Source organism: Sceloporus undulatus, chromosome 6 (genome assembly GCF_019175285.1).
Source record: "Sceloporus undulatus isolate JIND9_A2432 ecotype Alabama chromosome 6, SceUnd_v1.1, whole genome shotgun sequence".
NCBI lineage: Eukaryota > Metazoa > Chordata > Lepidosauria > Squamata > Phrynosomatidae > Sceloporus > Sceloporus undulatus.
Window position 1 is genome coordinate 149,207,264 of NC_056527.1, and position 16,604 is coordinate 149,223,867.

Consider the following 16,604-nt stretch of genomic DNA (forward strand, 5'->3'; position numbering starts at 1 on the left):
CTGATGAGATTCATTTACATCACAGACTGACAATGAATGGACTGTTCCTTTGCTTTTTATTTTTCCAGGACCCAAATGCTGATACCGGTTCCCGAAAGGGAGATGAAGAAGATGGAAACAAAAAGCAAAGGAGCCTTCCCATTGGGACAAAGATCTATGAATTCTACAACGCACCCATTGTGAAGTTTTGGTTTTACACAGTAAGCCACAATCACATCCCATTTCTTCTGTGAAAACAACATTTTCAGTTTTTAACTGACTAGTGCAAAACGTCATTAATCAGAAGTAACAAAGACCGACATGGAAAGTCTCACTGTACAGTGTAGTAATTTTTCCAAGCTCTGGGAGTGTCCTTTTTGTAATGGCCATTATGAAACATATCTACAAATGAGAGCATGACATGAACACATGAATATCTAATGCGACGTCTCTTCTTCCTTTCCCCAGATCTCATACTTGGGCTACTTAATGATGTTCAATTACATAATCCTGGTCCGGATGGACCGTTGGCCATCACTCCAAGAGTGGATTGTCATCTCATACATCGTGACCCTGGCCTTAGAGAAAGTGAGAGAGGTAAGTAGAACCGTAGCCATGGATGTGCTGATACCCACAAAAACACAAATATTTTTATTGTTTATTTCTTGCAGAAAATAGGTTATCAGCGGTCTCATGACTCACAAAAACTGACATCCACAAGGAACGGGGCAACAAATTCCTATTTTTGTGGATATCATGCTCTCTTGAGTTGATCATAGAATCATAGAGCTAGAAGAGACCGCAGGGGCCATCCAGTCCAACCCCATTCTGCCATGCAGGAAATCCAATCAAAGCATCCCTGCCAGATGGCCATCAGCCTCTGTTTAAGACCTCCAAGGAAGGGGACTCTATCACCCTCCGAGGGAGTGCATTCCACTGTCGAACAGCCCTTACTGTCAGGAAGTTCCTCCTAATGTTCAGGTGGAAATCTCTTTTCCTGTCAGCTTGCATCCATTGTTCTGGGTCCTGTTTTCTGAGGCAGCAGAAAACAAGCTTGCTCCCTCCTCAATATGACACCTTTCAAAATTTAAACAGGGCTATCATACACCTCTTAACCTTCTCTTCTCCAGGCTAAACATCCCCGTTCCTGAGTCGTTCCTCATAGGGCAAGGTTTCCAGACCTTTCACCGTTTTAGTCGCCCTCCTTTGGACACGCTCCAGTTTCTCAACGTCTTTTTTAAATTTTGGTGCCCAGAACTGGAACACAGTATTCCAGGTGGGGCCTGACCAAAGCAGAATATAGTGGCACTATTACTCTCTTGATCTAGACATTATACTTTTATTGAGGCAGCCTAAAATTGCATTGGCCTTTTTAGCTGCCGCATCGCACTGTTGACTCATGTTCAATTTGTGGTCTACTTACCTAGATCCCTTTCACATGTAGTTTTCATTCAGCCAGGTATCCCCCATCCTATCTGTGCATTTCATTTTTCTGCCCAGTGCAGTACTTTACATTTCTCCGGTGTTGAATTTCATTTTGTTAGCTTTGGCCCCGCTTTCTAGTCTATTCAGGTGATTTTGAATGGTGATCCTGTCTCTGATCCACCTGTATTAAGATCAGGAATCGGAGAAAAGGAGTGAGAGCTGCAGAAGTTTCTGTTTCTGCAAATTCCCACTTTATTTCTGGGAAGGAGGCAGCAATCAGTGAATTTTTCTCTTCAGTCTCCAAATTTCTAGCTCTACAGAGAAAGAGAGATAGATTGTGGAAATCGTTCACACCTAGAACACTACTATTTGCTGTGTTTGCGTTTCTTTGGAAATTTTGTTTGGATGCCACTTTTCTTTGGATGCATAAACTTCGCTTCTAAAAGCTGAACTGGAGCTTTAACTTTCTGAAATGCTAGATGGAAATGTCATTTGTGGAGAAAGTCGGGATATAAATCAAATAAATAAATAAATAAATTATAGAGGAGGGCAATGCCCCAGTTTTGCCGTCCTCATAGCTTGGTTTGCCTTCCTTGCAAAGATCCCAGCTCAAGACCAGCTGGATGTATATTTCTGATGGGTCTTCATGTCCAAAGTCACCAAGAAGAAAACCACAATGTCCTCCAAACTTCTATTTGTTCGAAACTGTATCCAAATCTGCCTGCAGAAATAATGCAGAAATTGGCACTGCTTTAACCTGTCCTGGCTCCAAACTACAAATCCTGGGATTTGTAGTTTGCTGTGGCCTCTGAGCTCTCTGACAGCGAAGGCTAAATATCTCACAAAACCACAAATCCCAGAATTCCATATGATGAAGCTGCGGCAGTTATAGCGGTGTCAAACTGCATTATTTCTGCAGTGCAGATTCAGCTTGCAACTCACAGTTACTCTCTCTTTCCATTTCCCTTCCTCTCCTTCTCTCTCCCTTCCCTCCCTGCTTTGTTTTCAGATTTTGATGTCAGAGCCTGGTAAATTAAGTCAGAAAATAAAAGTGTGGCTACAGGAATATTGGAACATCACCGACCTGGTTGCCATTTCCGTGTTCATAATTGGGGCCATCCTTCGCTTGCAAAACCAGCCTTACATGGGTTACGGGAGAGTGATCTACTGCGTGGATATCATTTTCTGGTACATCCGTGTCCTGGACATTTTTGGCGTGAATAAGTACCTGGGACCTTACGTCATGATGATTGGGAAAATGGTGCGTAACTCTATGCTAATACCAGGATAGGGAACAGGTATTAGAGTTTGCATTACAAAAGCACACAATGGAAATACAGAACAAGTTGTTGATAACATGTGTGTGTGTGTTTTCTAGACTGTTGTTGCTCTGTGCCTCCAATTTTTTTTAACTTATGGCAACCCTAAGGCGAATCTATCATAGGGTTTTCCTGGCATGTTTCTTCAAAAGGGCTTTGCCTTTGCCATCCTCTGATCCTGATCCCAGTGCTTTTTTATGCTCAAGCGGGCATTTGAACCTGGGTCCCCAGAGTCTAACATTTAAAACTATACCTATCAGGGCATAAATACCCCAAAGAGGCCTAAATACCCTAAAGCAGTGCTTGCCAAATTATGATCCTCCCAGCATTTTGGACTTTAACTCCGCAAAGCCCTAGCAATTTAGCCAACAATCAGGATGTCTGGGAAATGAAGTCCAAAATATCTGGAGGATGGGAAACACTGCTCTAAAGACACCAGATCCCATCTGATCTTGGAAGCTGAGCAGGATCAACCCTGGTTAGTACTTGCATGGGAGGCCACCAATAAATCCCAGGTGCTGGAGGCTATATTTCAGAGGAAGGAACTGGCAAAACCGCTCTTCCTTGTCTAAGCAAACTCTAGGAAATTCATGGCATCATAAGGCAACAACAGGTGACTAGAAGGCACCAGATCCCATCTGATCTTGGAAGCTAATCAGCATCAGGCTTGGTTAGTACTTGGATGGGAGATCGCCAATGAAGACCAGGTGCTGTAGGTTATAATCAGAGGAAGGAACTAGCAAAACCACCTCTGAGTCTTCCTTGCCTAAGAAAACCCTATGAGATCCATGGGGTCACCATAAATTGACAGATGACTTCGAACATTTCACAAATGAAAACCAGGATACATGTGGCCAAGCAACATCAGAATGTGGTCAGGACAGCAAAAGATATTAATAAGGAAAGTGTTTCCTAATTGGGATCAGGTGGTTGCCAATTCAGGATCTGAGCATGACCACCCCTTTGAGTTGCATAAAAGCAAATCAGATATTCGAAAACAGTATTCTCAAATTGCATTGGGTCCCTTCCCATCATCTGCAGATGATCGATATGCTGTACTTCGTGGTGATCATGCTTGTGGTATTGATGAGCTTCGGAGTCGCCCGACAGGCCATCCTGCATCCGGACGAGGAGCCCTCTTGGCGCTTGGCCCGTAACATCTTCTACATGCCCTACTGGATGATCTACGGAGAGGTCTTTGCTGACCAGATAGACCGTAAGAGCAGAGTCCATAGTAAGATTCTGTTTCCTGTTTCTGAGGCAGATGATCAGATCCAAATTAATCAACGTTTCCTATTTTAATTTGGAACCGACGTCACTCTCATAGCCTTGTTTCTGTCTTTGTGGTGGATGGTATCATCTTCCTCAAGGGTGGCATCACCTTAGGGCAGGAGAGAGTGCAAATCCCCAAAGAGGTCCCCAAAGAGGGACCCTGAAGCCTCCCCAAACACCAAGGAAAAAATAAGTAAATCTCCCCAAGCAATTTTTTCACCCCTTCCCTCCCCAAAATGGCTCAACTCTCACCCGCCCATGCACACATGCATATATTGAAAACCCTACAAAAACCAAATATTTGTCCCCAAATTGGCTAATTGTCATTCCTCCGTTGCTGATCCGTTGTTATACCATTATTATTAATCCTTTCCAGAATAGCCCCACTTCACTGATGCTGGCAACCCCCATCTACCCCAAGAAGATAATTCACTTACCTCTATTTACCTTAATTTTAAATAATTTTTAGTTTAAATTCTTATTATTTTATATTGATATTGTCATTTTGATCGGGAGGGCAATTGGGGTAGGGGTTTTTAGAATTGTGATTTTATTGTAATATGTATTTTATTGTTACTTATGTCTTATAATCCGCCTTGATTACTGCGGGGAAAGGCAGAATATAAATAAATAAATATTATTATTACGCAATTTTGCATTAACGAGAGATACCTATCAATGTGAAATTGCATGATAATAATGGTATAACGACGGATCATGGATTGTAATAAGAACCATATTATGCCTAGAGCCGCAGCCATTCCTGGACTCCCATTCAAGCAAGAGCGGAAGTGAGGAGAACACACAGTGTAATCTCCGTTCCCAAAAAATTGGTTCTGTATGAGTTCTGCAATTTTCCCTGGAGCCATTTTCAGGAGAGCTCTGAGAAGGATGTCACCAGAAGCACCATGCTGGATTTAGGCCATAATTTATCCTCCCGAGAACATCATTTATTAAAAGCAGCAGGGCACAATCCTGACTTTTGGAGGGTCATGGAGTGGGTGCCATGCCTGGAGAACCTCCCCATTAACAGCCATCCCTTCTTCAGTTCTGGAATAATCCAGAGCTTGTCCCTTCCAAGGACCTGCCATTCTTGTCTATGACCCTTTAGTCTGTAGGGTCAGCTCCAGAAGGGATTTTTCTATTTCTTCCCAGATACCTGCCCCCTCCAAAAAAAAACCATTGTTCTCAGGCATAGCCAGGCCATCCATCTCATGCCATTTCCTTTATATGTTTTGTGCTTGTGGTGAGAACCATCCCTGCGTCATCCTTACATAATTGAAATTGCTTGAATATTTTACATGATCATCTGCCAACTGCCTTTTGTAATTCTCTTTTGATTTGTCGCAAATCGCGCTGCCGTACATAATGTTTCGGAAAGACCAAGAGAAAAGGAAATTGCAGAGCGTTCTGGAATCCTGACAGAGCCATTGTTTCGAAACATGTATCTTGCCTGTTATAATATTGGAGGGTCTTATCTTTCCCTGGCAGCCGAAGAGCTATGCTATCGTCAGCCATGAGCTTTCCTTTCCCTATTATTCTTTTGTTTCCAGCCTTCCCTCCTCCAACTACTTTCCCTCTCTTTTTTAAAACATATTTTTTTATTTCTCTCTTCATTCTATGCTTTCTGAATGCTGCGCAGTCTATGCCATGGAAATTAATCGTAAGTCTCTGCGGGGAGTTGACAAATCAATTAAATGTCTGTGAAGGTGGGTTATTCCCTTTACATTGAACGCTGACTCTTCAGAGTGTAGCTCAACTGTAAGAAACTACATCAAACTGGTAGATGCAACACCTGCCAAAGTAACACTGGGTGTGATCTCTCCACCTAAAATCAAAGGTACCATTGGTCCTGCTACCTAAAAAGTTACAAAAGATAAAGAAGCTCTTTAAAACCATTCAGTTAAAATAAGATAGCACCCCACCTCAGCCCAAACTTTCTGTTTTAAAAGCCTGCCTAGAGAAAAAGGTTTTAGCCTGACATTGGAAGGACAACAAGGAGGGGTCCATTCTGGCATCCTTGGGAAAGGAGTTCCAGAGTCCATAAAGAAGACCTCCTCTTACATTGCCATCAACTATCCTTGCAATGGTGATGGTACAGAGAGAAGGATCTTTCCTGATGATATCAAAGCCCGGCTCATACAATACTAGCCTAGTTATTTTCCTATATTTCTAGGTGGTATAAGATGGTGAGGAGGACTTAAACATGCATCTTGGGTCCCATCACATCTTTCAGGCACTTCTGTGCCTGCATTCCCCAAGTGTACCAAGCATTGTATCTCCTGAGTGACATGCCTTCAAGTCATTTCCGACTTATGGCGACCCAATTTTTTTTGAGATTTTTTTTTTGAAAGATTTGTTCAGAAGAGTTTTTGTGGGTTTTTCAGGCTATGTGGCCATGCTCTGGAAGAGTTTATTCCTGATGTTTCATCTTCAGAGAATGCTGGCATGGAAGAGAGTAAGGTATTGTATATATTCATGTATCAGTCTAGAAATTTTAGTTTAAAAATTGACCCCAAAATCCTGGGTTGACTTATCCACAGGTCAATGTAAGTATTATACTTTAACTTTTATTTTAAAAAGGAGCCATTCCCTGGAGAAAGGCAAGAGAGTAATCTGTCCTGGAAGCAGCAACCCTCCTCTACTCTCTCATCCATCCAACCTTTAGTGTGAACACTAACAGTTATACCTGCTGCAATTTTGTAAATTCATTGGCATTGGTTTCCTTTGCTTCATCCTTCAGATCCTTTGCTACATGCCCCTAAATTTTACCCTTGACTTATCCATGGGTCATATCAAAATCCATAATTTTGGGCTCAAAACCTGCCCTCGACTTATACATGAGGTTGACTTATAGTTGAGTATATATGGTATATATATAATGTTGGTTGAGAGGAAGTGCTTTACATGTTAATCTGTGTATTGTTTTGTTGCTGAATGGCAAGTAGCATGTAAATCGCTTCCTCTCAACCAACAGTATATATACCCCACTCTCTTCCATGCCAGCATTCTCTGAACATGCCAAAACCACAGATGCTGGCAAAACATCTGGAATAAACTCTTCTAGAACACGGCCACATAACCCAAAAAACCCACAAAAACTGTGGATGCCAGCCATGAAAGCCTTTGACTTCATATTGTTCAGAGGAGGTTTGCCAATGCTTTTCCTGAGATGGTATGACTTGGATTTCATGGCCGAGCGGGGAATTGAACCTTGATCCACAGAGTCGTTGTCTTAAACCGCTATGCTATGCTGGATCTCTGCCTGGAGACTATATGTCCTGCAGTTGTAAAACTGATCCAAATTTGTCCACAGCTCCTTGTGGGGACAACCTTTACGATGAAGATGGCAAACGGCTCCCTCCTTGTATTCCCGGCGCTTGGCTGACTCCGGCCATCATGGCTTGCTACCTCTTGGTAGCCAACATTTTGCTGGTCAACCTGTTGATCGCTGTCTTCAAGTGAGTGTCTTTCTTTCCCGAAGTCCTCAAATGTGTTTCTCTCTTGTCCGGTGATGTCCTTTCACTCTTTCCCCCCTTTATCCAAAAGAGACCTACAGTATCCTCAGCACTTTTCTCCAGCACCACATCTCAAATGTTTGCACCCAAAAGGCAAACAGAGGAGACAAATGATGATAATTATGACAACGATTATGATATTTATATCCCACCCTTAGGTGGCGTAAAACCTTAAAAATATTTACTGCTCCATCAAACCTTTCTTTTTAGTTGCCTGCGCTCAAAACTGGAGAGCCCTTGGGCATAGATACATCCATTGCCCTGGGCACTGTTCCCAGTTTTGATGCCATCCTTTGAAACAGGCTTTTTTTCACAAGCCATCTTTTATTTGCTGTCTGCCGCAAAATGCTCAATAGCTGGAAAAGGCTATGCATTTTCTTGAAAAAAAATGAGTCACATGAGTACCAGTCACAGAGCTAAATTTTAAGGATGAAGAAGAAAGAGAGAAAGGGCACACAAGGGCAGTTCTCTGAAGGGACAAAAATAAAGTCAGTATTGTAGGAAGTACCTGTAGGTCATGCTGTTGTTAACTTGTCTTTGCTTGGGATCAAGGAATCTTTGGGGCCAAACCCCTTTGCACTGTCTCACCCATAAGAACTGGGGTGCAATCTACTGTGCACAGCCCATTGAAAGGGTACAATTCTGTATTTTCACAGTACAGAACTGGAGTGCATTCATTTCACTTTCATTTCCATAGAATGGTGGGATTTGTAGTTCATGAAGTTTCAGAGAACCTCAAACTACAGGTTGAATTTCCCAGCATGAGCTTTCGTAGACTTCAGTCTACTTCCTCAGATGCATAGCAGACTGAAGTAGAAGTAGTCTGAAGTCTAGGAAAGCTCCTGCTGCCAACTTCTTTCTTTCAGTGAGTCTCAAAGGTGCTGCAAGATCTCTCTGTGTTCTGATTCTATAGACACAGCTGTAGCTTTGAATGGACAAAGAGGTGATAGCCATTGTTAAATATTTGGAGGGACATCTTGTAGAAGATGGAGCGAGTTTGTTTTCTATTGCTCCAGAGATTAGAACATGAATCGATGATGAATTCAGATTATAAGAAAGAAGATTCCACCTAAACATTATGCAAAACTTCCTGACAGCAAGAGCCATCCAACAGTGGAATACACTGCCCTGGAGAAGTGATAGATTCTCCTTCTTTGGAGGTTTTCAAACAAAGGTTGCATAGTTGTCTTTTGGGAGTGTGCATTCCTGCATGGTGGGGGGTTGAACTGGATGGCCTCCAAGGGGGGTCTCTTCCAGTTTTGTGATTCTGTTGACAACAATGGCGGTGTGTCTCCTTGCAGCAACACCTTCTTCGAGGTGAAGTCCATCTCCAACCAAGTCTGGAAATTCCAGCGGTATCAGCTCATCATGACCTTTCATGACAGGCCAGTGCTTCCGCCGCCCATGATCATCTTCAGCCACCTTTACATCATCCTGATTCGCCTCTGCTGCCGCTGCAAGAAGCAAAGGGAAGGGGAACAAGACGAACGCGACCGAGGGCTGAGTATGAATGGGGAGGGAGAGCTGGGCTTGTGTGGGTGGCGTGTGGGTGGCCTGCAGGAGCATCATTTGGGAGAAAGGGCTTGAAGGGTCCACATGCAGTCCTCAGAGCTCCCTGCAAGTAGAAAAGCAGGCTGGACTAAGGTCATTCCTCTCCCCTGACAGGCTAGCTTTTACTTGCAGGGATGATCCTGAAAGTGTGGGAGAACTCAGAAATTGCATCCCTGACCTGCAGCCTAAAGAGGCTTGCTCTGTTCCATCATCTTAATCTACTGCATTTGAAGCTCAGGCTCAACTATGGCAGATCTAGGAGAGAAATGGGACCAGATAGGCAGGCAAGGGCACAGGTGATGGAGATGGGTATGAAAAGAGAGGTAGGGAACGGCTAACCCATGTTCCTTGGGTCATGTGAAATTGGCCCTAAAGCTACAATCCCATACATATACCCACCAAGGAGTGTATGCACTTAATTTTTTGAACATCACAGACATTTCTTCTGAGTTTACATGCATCAAATTGGGTTGCAAATCCAGATGATGATGATGATGATAATTTCCACTGAATTCCACTTATGCTGCAGCATGTGAAGCTTAGGCTCCACCGAAGCAAATCTACGGTGGGAAAGGGGGTCAGATAACCAGGCAAGGCCACAGATGCTAGGAATCGCTGTGAAAAGAGAGGCACAGAATGGATAACGCATGTCAAGTGAGCTGGCTCTAAAGCTATGGTTTTGTACACACTTGCCAGGAGTTTGCATTGCATTTAACTCTGGGAACATAGTAGACCTTTCTTCTGAGTAAACATGCATCGCGCTGGGCTGCAAATCCAGATTATTATTATTATTATTTCTACTGAATGTGGATCTGGGCTGGATTTATCACCTGGTACAGATACATAGCTGGCACAGGCAGCAGGTGCTAAGGAGGGCACAGCGTGGTGTGATAGAAGACAAGTTGTGTATGTGTGTGGTGCACCATCTGGTTCCAAGGTATTGTGATGTCCTTGCTCAGGTTGTGTTAAAGGACCTCATCTCGTCTTTTGCTTTTTGGAGCACTAATTGCACACTGAACTGGCATCTATACACAGAATTGGAGAGGAACATGTCTTTTGCTTCAGGCAGCTAAATGTATTGGGTGGCTCTAGTCAGGTTAATGGTTTAGCACAGAGATTCCCAAACTTTGGTCCTCCTTTTGGACTTCAGCTCTCAGAAGCCCCAGTCACCATGGCGAATGTCCAGGAATCTTGAGAGCAGAAGTCCAAAACACTGGGAGGATCCAAGTTTGGGAATCGCTGGACTTTAGCTAATTTCCAAATGCTGAAACTGCTTTGGACACTGGACTCCACATTGGAATTTATGGCATTAGTACTCAATGATACTTCACGAGAAAGCCTTAAGACTAATTTCGTTGTGGTGTGATATACACAACCATACTTTCCACCTTGCCATATTTTATTTTGAGATATGCCTCAGTTAACAAAGCAGTTATGTTTCTGGCCATTGCTTCTTTAACAGAAAAGTTGGTACCAAAGCAGATATAACATGGGAAGAATAGGCATATGTATCTACACCGCTTGGATTTCCTGGATTGGAGCAGGGCATCCTGGAATTTAGTAAGAAAAGAAAGCAAAATATGTGAACATATTTCCATTTCTTGCAGAGCTGTTTCTAAATGAAGAAGAGTTGAAAAAACTATATGAATTTGAGGAACAATGCGTCGAGGAATATTTCCGTGAAAAAGAGGATGAAGAACAGTCTTCGAACGATGAACGTATCAGAGTTACTTCTGAAAGGTATCTAGTGAAACTGTTCTTCTGTTTTCCCAAATGTAGTGGGGAAGAGGGAGCCCTGGCTTCAAGAGAAGTGCCTTTGTGAGACACTGAAGGAACCATAAGGCAACATACCATTAAGAAGAGGCCCACTTTTATGGTTAGCAAGAAAAACAATCTTTAATAGCTTCTTCTCTAGAGTAATATATGGGAATAAAGGTAGCTTTCTTACAATAAATGTGGCCACCACTATCCAATAAATTTGTCTTCTCTGAGTAAAATGAGCTCAAACAACCTGGAAGAGTTGGCCCTCCATAGCTATGGATTCTTTATCCATGGATTCAACCATCCACACCTTGAAAATATTTCTGTGTGTGTGTGTGTGTGTGTGTGTGTGTGTGTGTGTATTCCCAAAAGCAAATCTTGATTTTGCCATTTAATATAAGGGGCACCATTTTACTATATTCTAATTACAGTTGTTCAAATTGTACAATTGTACAGTTGTTCTAATTATAATTAGAACTAGAACTAGAACCCCTAACCATTAAAAAACAACCAGCGTTTTTCCTCAGTTGTTGTTCCAGACTGATAATTGCCACCTTGGGAGGAAGGCAGAATATCATCATCATCGCAGCGCAAAACATGCCAAGTGGTCCAGGTTTACATTGCTCAATTAATCTTTTCTCTCCCCTTTCAAATTCCATAGAGTCGAAAACATGTCTATGAGATTAGAAGAAGTGAATGAAAGAGAACATTTCATGAAAGCCTCTCTTCAGACGGTTGACCTCCGACTTTCTCAGCTGGAAGAGCTCTCCAGCCGCATGGCAAATGCCATGGAAAAGCTGGCCGGCATTGATAAAGCCGAGTTGACTCACACACGCTCCCGGGCATCCTCCGAGTGCGACACGGCTTACCTCCTCAGGCAAAGCAGCGTGAACAGTTCTGATGGCTACAGCATGTACAGGTATCACGGCGATGAGCTAGGCTACGAGGACCTGCCTGCTGCCCCAATGTCCCCAGCCTTGGCCTTGCGCAAAGCAGATCCAAAGTTGCATTTGTCTCCGGAACGCCAAGGGAGCCTCCGCGCCATCTCAAGTCCGATTGCACTGGCCTCTACAGATCACAGCAAGAACACCTTAGATGTTGCGCAGACCGCCTCTGGACCATGTACGGGAGACAGGCAGGATCACTACAAGAGTGAAGAGACAATATCCCAAACCCTCAACCAAATGGATAGCGTTTTAAAAGTACAGTCTGGATTGGTGCCAGAGTCTCCAAATGCCCATTTGGCACTTGAGAGGACCAAATTAGAAGCCACCATCTCCTATCCCTTGGACAGACCGAGAGCCCTGAAGTACTACCCTTCCGAAACGTTCAACAGTTGTCAAGCGACCATGATGAAATCGAGGAGCTATATCTTTGCGCAAGGTGGTGGGAAGATGGTTGGAGGGGTCAACAACTGGACCCTCATGGACCAGGAATACAGGACCATTCTGGGTCAAGTGTGCCCTTCTACGGTTGAGCAGTGGACAGCCGAATGGAAGTATGAGCTTCAGCAAAAGCTCGCCGATGAACCTCCTCCTGAATATCCTGGCATCATCGATGAGGCAGAGATGCAGGCTGAGAGGAAACAGCTGCTGACGGACACCGAGGACGACAGCGACGCTGGCGAAGTTGTGGCTCCCAGTGCCTCCCATCCTTCTTCACCCGTCGCGCAACGGACAGATGCAGACAACCAGCTGTTGGTCAACTCCGACAGGACTTGTGGGTTTCCATCTGTACGCTCCAAGAGTTTGCACGGCCATTCCCGAAAAGCCAAGCCCATTAAGGACAAGCTTAATAGACCAGGACACGCCAGCAGCGTGAGCAGTCTAACGGTGACCTGCGGAAATGCAACGGAAGAACAGAAAACTAGCAAAGAAAATGCCTCCGCCACTGAGACTGAATGCTAAAATGGCCTTTTTACCCTCACCAGACGGCAGAGAACCATCTGGGAAACTGCTGAAGGAACCAGCCATGAGCATCCATTGCTTAAAGAGCCAATGGGCCTTGGGTAGTTTGCTGTTTTCTTTCGCAGGTGCATCACATGCTCTTTGTTATGAAGTGATAATGTGCACCATAAGAGTTTCTAACTCATTTAGGCACCAGACTGTTATGTTGATGGGGATGGGAGGTGTTTTAATACTTATCACAAATGCAATTTTTTTTACAAATATATATATATTTAAAAAATCTAAAACAGCCACCAAAATGACCATTTATTCTTAGCACTTTGATTACTTTGAAAGGGCAAACTTGGAATGAAATGTCCGAAGGCTAGATTCTCATGCGCTCTTAGTGGTCAGCCCCATAAGATGGAGGGACTGACCTCTTAAGGAACAGGCCACAGCACTCTTTGAAGACTGTAGGACAGTGGTTCCCAAATTTTGGTCCTCTGGATGTTTTGGACTTCAGCTCCCAGAATTCCTGATGGTTGCCCAAACTGCTTGGGGAACTGAAACCATGAAGCCCTATGAGGAATGCCTTAGGGAGCTGGGGATGTTTAGCCTGGAGAAGAGAAGGTTCAGAGGTGATATGATAGCTCTGCTTAAATATTTGAAGGGAGGTCATATTGAGGAGGGAGCAAGCTTGTTTTCTGCTGCTCCAGAGAATAAGACATGGAGCAGTGGACGCAAACTATAGGAAGAGATTGACATTAGGAAGAACATCCTAACATTAAGTGGTATTTGATAATAGAAAACAGTGCCTCAGACAATGGTGGAGTCCCCTTCCTTGGAGGTCTTTAAGCTGAGGCTGGATGGCCATCTGTCGGGTGTGCTTTGATTGAGAGTTCCTGCATGGCAGAATGGGGTTGGACTGGATGGCTATTGGGGTCTCTTCCAACTCTATGAGTCTATGAAATCTGGGGTCTATGAAATCATGGTGGCTACGTATCTGGCGCCCCACTGGCACAGCTGATGATGGGAAGGCGGATCAACAGTAGAATATGGTGCCCTTAATCGTTAAAAAAGGTTAAGCCTGTCATTTCATTACAAAAGCATACCACCCTTTTTTTCCATTCAGATAAGAGCTCCATGGACTGGGTTAATGGTTTCCTTCCTGACCTTTCTGCAAGAGCGCTTTGCCCCCTCTGAGAAGTGTTTTCCTTGTAAAGAACAAGCGGATATATATGAAGCTGCAAAGAGTTTCGGCTGAGTGGGATGGAAAAGTTAATTTTTCACAGAGTATTGGTCAAAGGTTTAGTCGGCCCAGTTCCTGGGATGCAGAGGCAATGGGCCTGGGACTGCGTTCTGGTTTCCATTATGCCTTGCATGCAATAATAAGATGTGTCCAGGTTGAGTGAATGTTATGTTTAGACTCAGGTCCCACCTCCAAGATGTCTCAACAACAATGACAACAAGTGTATCGATTAGTCAACTGACCATATCAATGGTAAAATACAAATATCAGAATATCAAAGTACATACAAAGATAAAACTGGATTAAACTTGTTGTTGTCCAAGATGTCTCATTATAGAATCATAAAACTGGAAGAGACTTCAAGGGCCCTGATCCAGTCCAACCCCCTTCTTCTGCCATGCAGGAACTCTCAATCAAAGCATCCCTATTGAGAGATGGCCATCCAGCCTCTGCTTAAAGACCTCTAAGGAAGGAGACTCCATTACACTCCGAGGAAGGAGTGTGTTCCACTGTCAAATAGCCCTGACTCTCAGGACGTTCCTCCCAATGTTGAGCTGGAATCTCTTTTCCTGGAGCTTCCGCCTATTGTTCCATTGTCTCCTATTCTCTGGAGCAGCAGGAAACAAGCTTGCTCCCTCCTCAATATGGCAACCCTTCAAATATTTAAACAGGGCTCTCATATCACCCCTTAACCTTCTCTTCTCCAGGCTAAACATACCCTGCTTGCTTTCCTCATAGAGCTTCATGGTTTCCAGACCCTTCACCATTTTGGTGTCTCTCCTTTGGATACGCTCCAGTTTCTCAGCATCCTTTTTAAATTGTGGTGAAGTGAACATAATATTTTTCCAGGTGAGGCCTGACTAAAGCAGAATAGAGTGGCAATATGACTTCCCTCCGTCTAGTCACTATCCTTCTGTTGATGCCGCCTAGAATCGCATTAGGCTTGTTGGCTGCCGCGCCACACTGTGGGCTCATGTTCAACTTGTGACCTACTAGGACTCCTAGATCCCTTTCAAAAGGAGCCCTGTGCTACACACTCTCCTGACACAACTCTATCTCCAAGTATTCCAACAATAAAAAAGTTTATTTATCTGAAATCCCAACCATTATGCCCCCACAAAACTACAAATCCCAGGATTCCATAGGACGGTGCTGCAGCACTTAAAGTGGGGCCAAACTGTATTCATTGTTTCCACAGAGAGGTCTTCCATACACTATTAAAGGGGGAAAAAATCCAACGTCACTGCATTCTACATTTTTGTCCCCTCCGAACCCCCGTCCGGTCGACTCCCTCCAGCCCCCTATTTTTGTGTTTTGCCCCGCCCATAGGGGTTGCTAGGAAATAAAGGCGGGGCCTCAGTGCGTCATCCATGACGTCACTTGTCATACTTTCCCTATTGGCTGTGGCCCTGCCCATCCTTGCCTTCAGTCCTTCACTTTTCCGGTCGAGTCGACGTCAAGGCGGGAGGAGGCGGGGGGGAAGGAGAACTGCGCTTTCCCATTGGTTCTTTTCTTTGGCTGTGGCCCCGCCCTTTTCCCTTCAGCCCTGTGATTGGACGCCGAAGCGGGAGGAGGCGGGGAAAGAGGAGAACTGCGCTTTCCTATTGGGTCCTTTCTTCTAGACTCCATTTGGCCTCTAATTGGACGTCAAGTAGGCGGCGATAGCGGAAAATCACGCATTCCTATTGGTCCTTCCCCTTGGCTATGGCTCCTCCCTTATTTCCCCCTCAGCCCTTTACTTCGCTTGTCAGGGAAGGGGCGGGGAAAGAGGAGAGCCGCGCTTTCCTATTGGTTCTTTTCTTTGGCTGCGGCCCCTCCCTCCTTTCCCCTCATTGGACGCTGCGGCAGAAAGAGGCGGGGAAAGAGGAGAACCGCGCCTTCCTATTGGTCTTTTTTCTGTGGACGTCAGGTAGGCGGGGATAGAGAAAAATCACGCATTCCTATTGGTTCTTTGTGTCTCCGCCCATATTTCCCTCAGCCTATCCCTGGAAGCTAGGGCGGGGAAAGCGTAGAGCCACGTTCTCCCATTGGTCCTTCCCTGAGGAAGAAGAGCTGGGTCACGTGAGAGGGCCGGGGGGGGGCGGAGCCTCTGAGGGCCACTCTTCAGAGGGAGCTCTGAGCAGAGAAGCAGCGCCGGCGTCATGTTCTCCCTGAAGCCCCCGAAGCCCACCTTCAAGTCCTACCTTTTGCCTCAGGTAAAAGAAAGTCAATGGAGAGAGGAAGGAGGAAGCCACTCTGTGCCATGTAGAAGTCAATGGCAGCAGCATTGTTAACGCTGATAACAATAACATGTGGAGCGATGATAATGAATTGCTAATGTCTGTTATGGTTATCATTAAGGGTTGGGGGGGCTTAGTTGCTGCTTGGCTGAGTGAAGTAAATACTAATACGAGGGTACACTTACTTCTTGGGGGAGGATTTGTGGAGTAAGTTGTTGTCACTAAAGGGTTGTGAGGGGAATAGTTACCATTTGGGGTGTGTTTGTGTGGAAGGAGTCCCAATAGACCACTGGTTCCCAACCTGTGGGTCAGGACCCCTTTGAGGTGGCATAGAGCATTGGAAAACACCTATTGGATTCCAGTTATGAAGCAGCAATGGAAATAACTCCATGGGTTTGGGTCACCGCAACATGAGGAACTGTATT

At 44.6% G+C, this 16,604-nt stretch overlaps 2 protein-coding genes across 3 annotated transcripts in view; both read left to right on the plus strand.

The window, feature by feature from the left end:
• TRPM1 (transient receptor potential cation channel subfamily M member 1) overlaps positions 1-13,008 on the plus strand; it is a 46,206-nt gene extending 33,198 nt beyond the window's left edge. Inside the window, exons 20-28 of the mRNA XM_042476030.1 lie at positions 69-200; positions 448-576; positions 2,414-2,665; positions 3,765-3,939; positions 5,638-5,658; positions 7,312-7,456; positions 8,815-9,017; positions 10,672-10,804; positions 11,487-13,008. Coding sequence (XP_042331964.1) covers positions 69-200; positions 448-576; positions 2,414-2,665; positions 3,765-3,939; positions 5,638-5,658; positions 7,312-7,456; positions 8,815-9,017; positions 10,672-10,804; positions 11,487-12,732 — 2,436 coding nt within the window. The 3' untranslated portion in view covers positions 12,733-13,008. The remainder of the gene's footprint in view (positions 1-68; positions 201-447; positions 577-2,413; positions 2,666-3,764; positions 3,940-5,637; positions 5,659-7,311; positions 7,457-8,814; positions 9,018-10,671; positions 10,805-11,486) is intronic.
• Positions 13,009-16,042: 3,034 nt separating this feature from the next.
• Positions 16,043-16,604, plus strand: part of MTMR10 (myotubularin related protein 10) — a 44,514-nt gene continuing 43,952 nt past the window's right edge. For both annotated transcript variants that reach the window (XM_042475547.1, XM_042475548.1), the window contains exon 1: positions 16,043-16,155. In XM_042475547.1, coding sequence (XP_042331481.1) covers positions 16,102-16,155 — 54 coding nt within the window. In that variant the 5' untranslated portion in view covers positions 16,043-16,101. The remainder of the gene's footprint in view (positions 16,156-16,604) is intronic.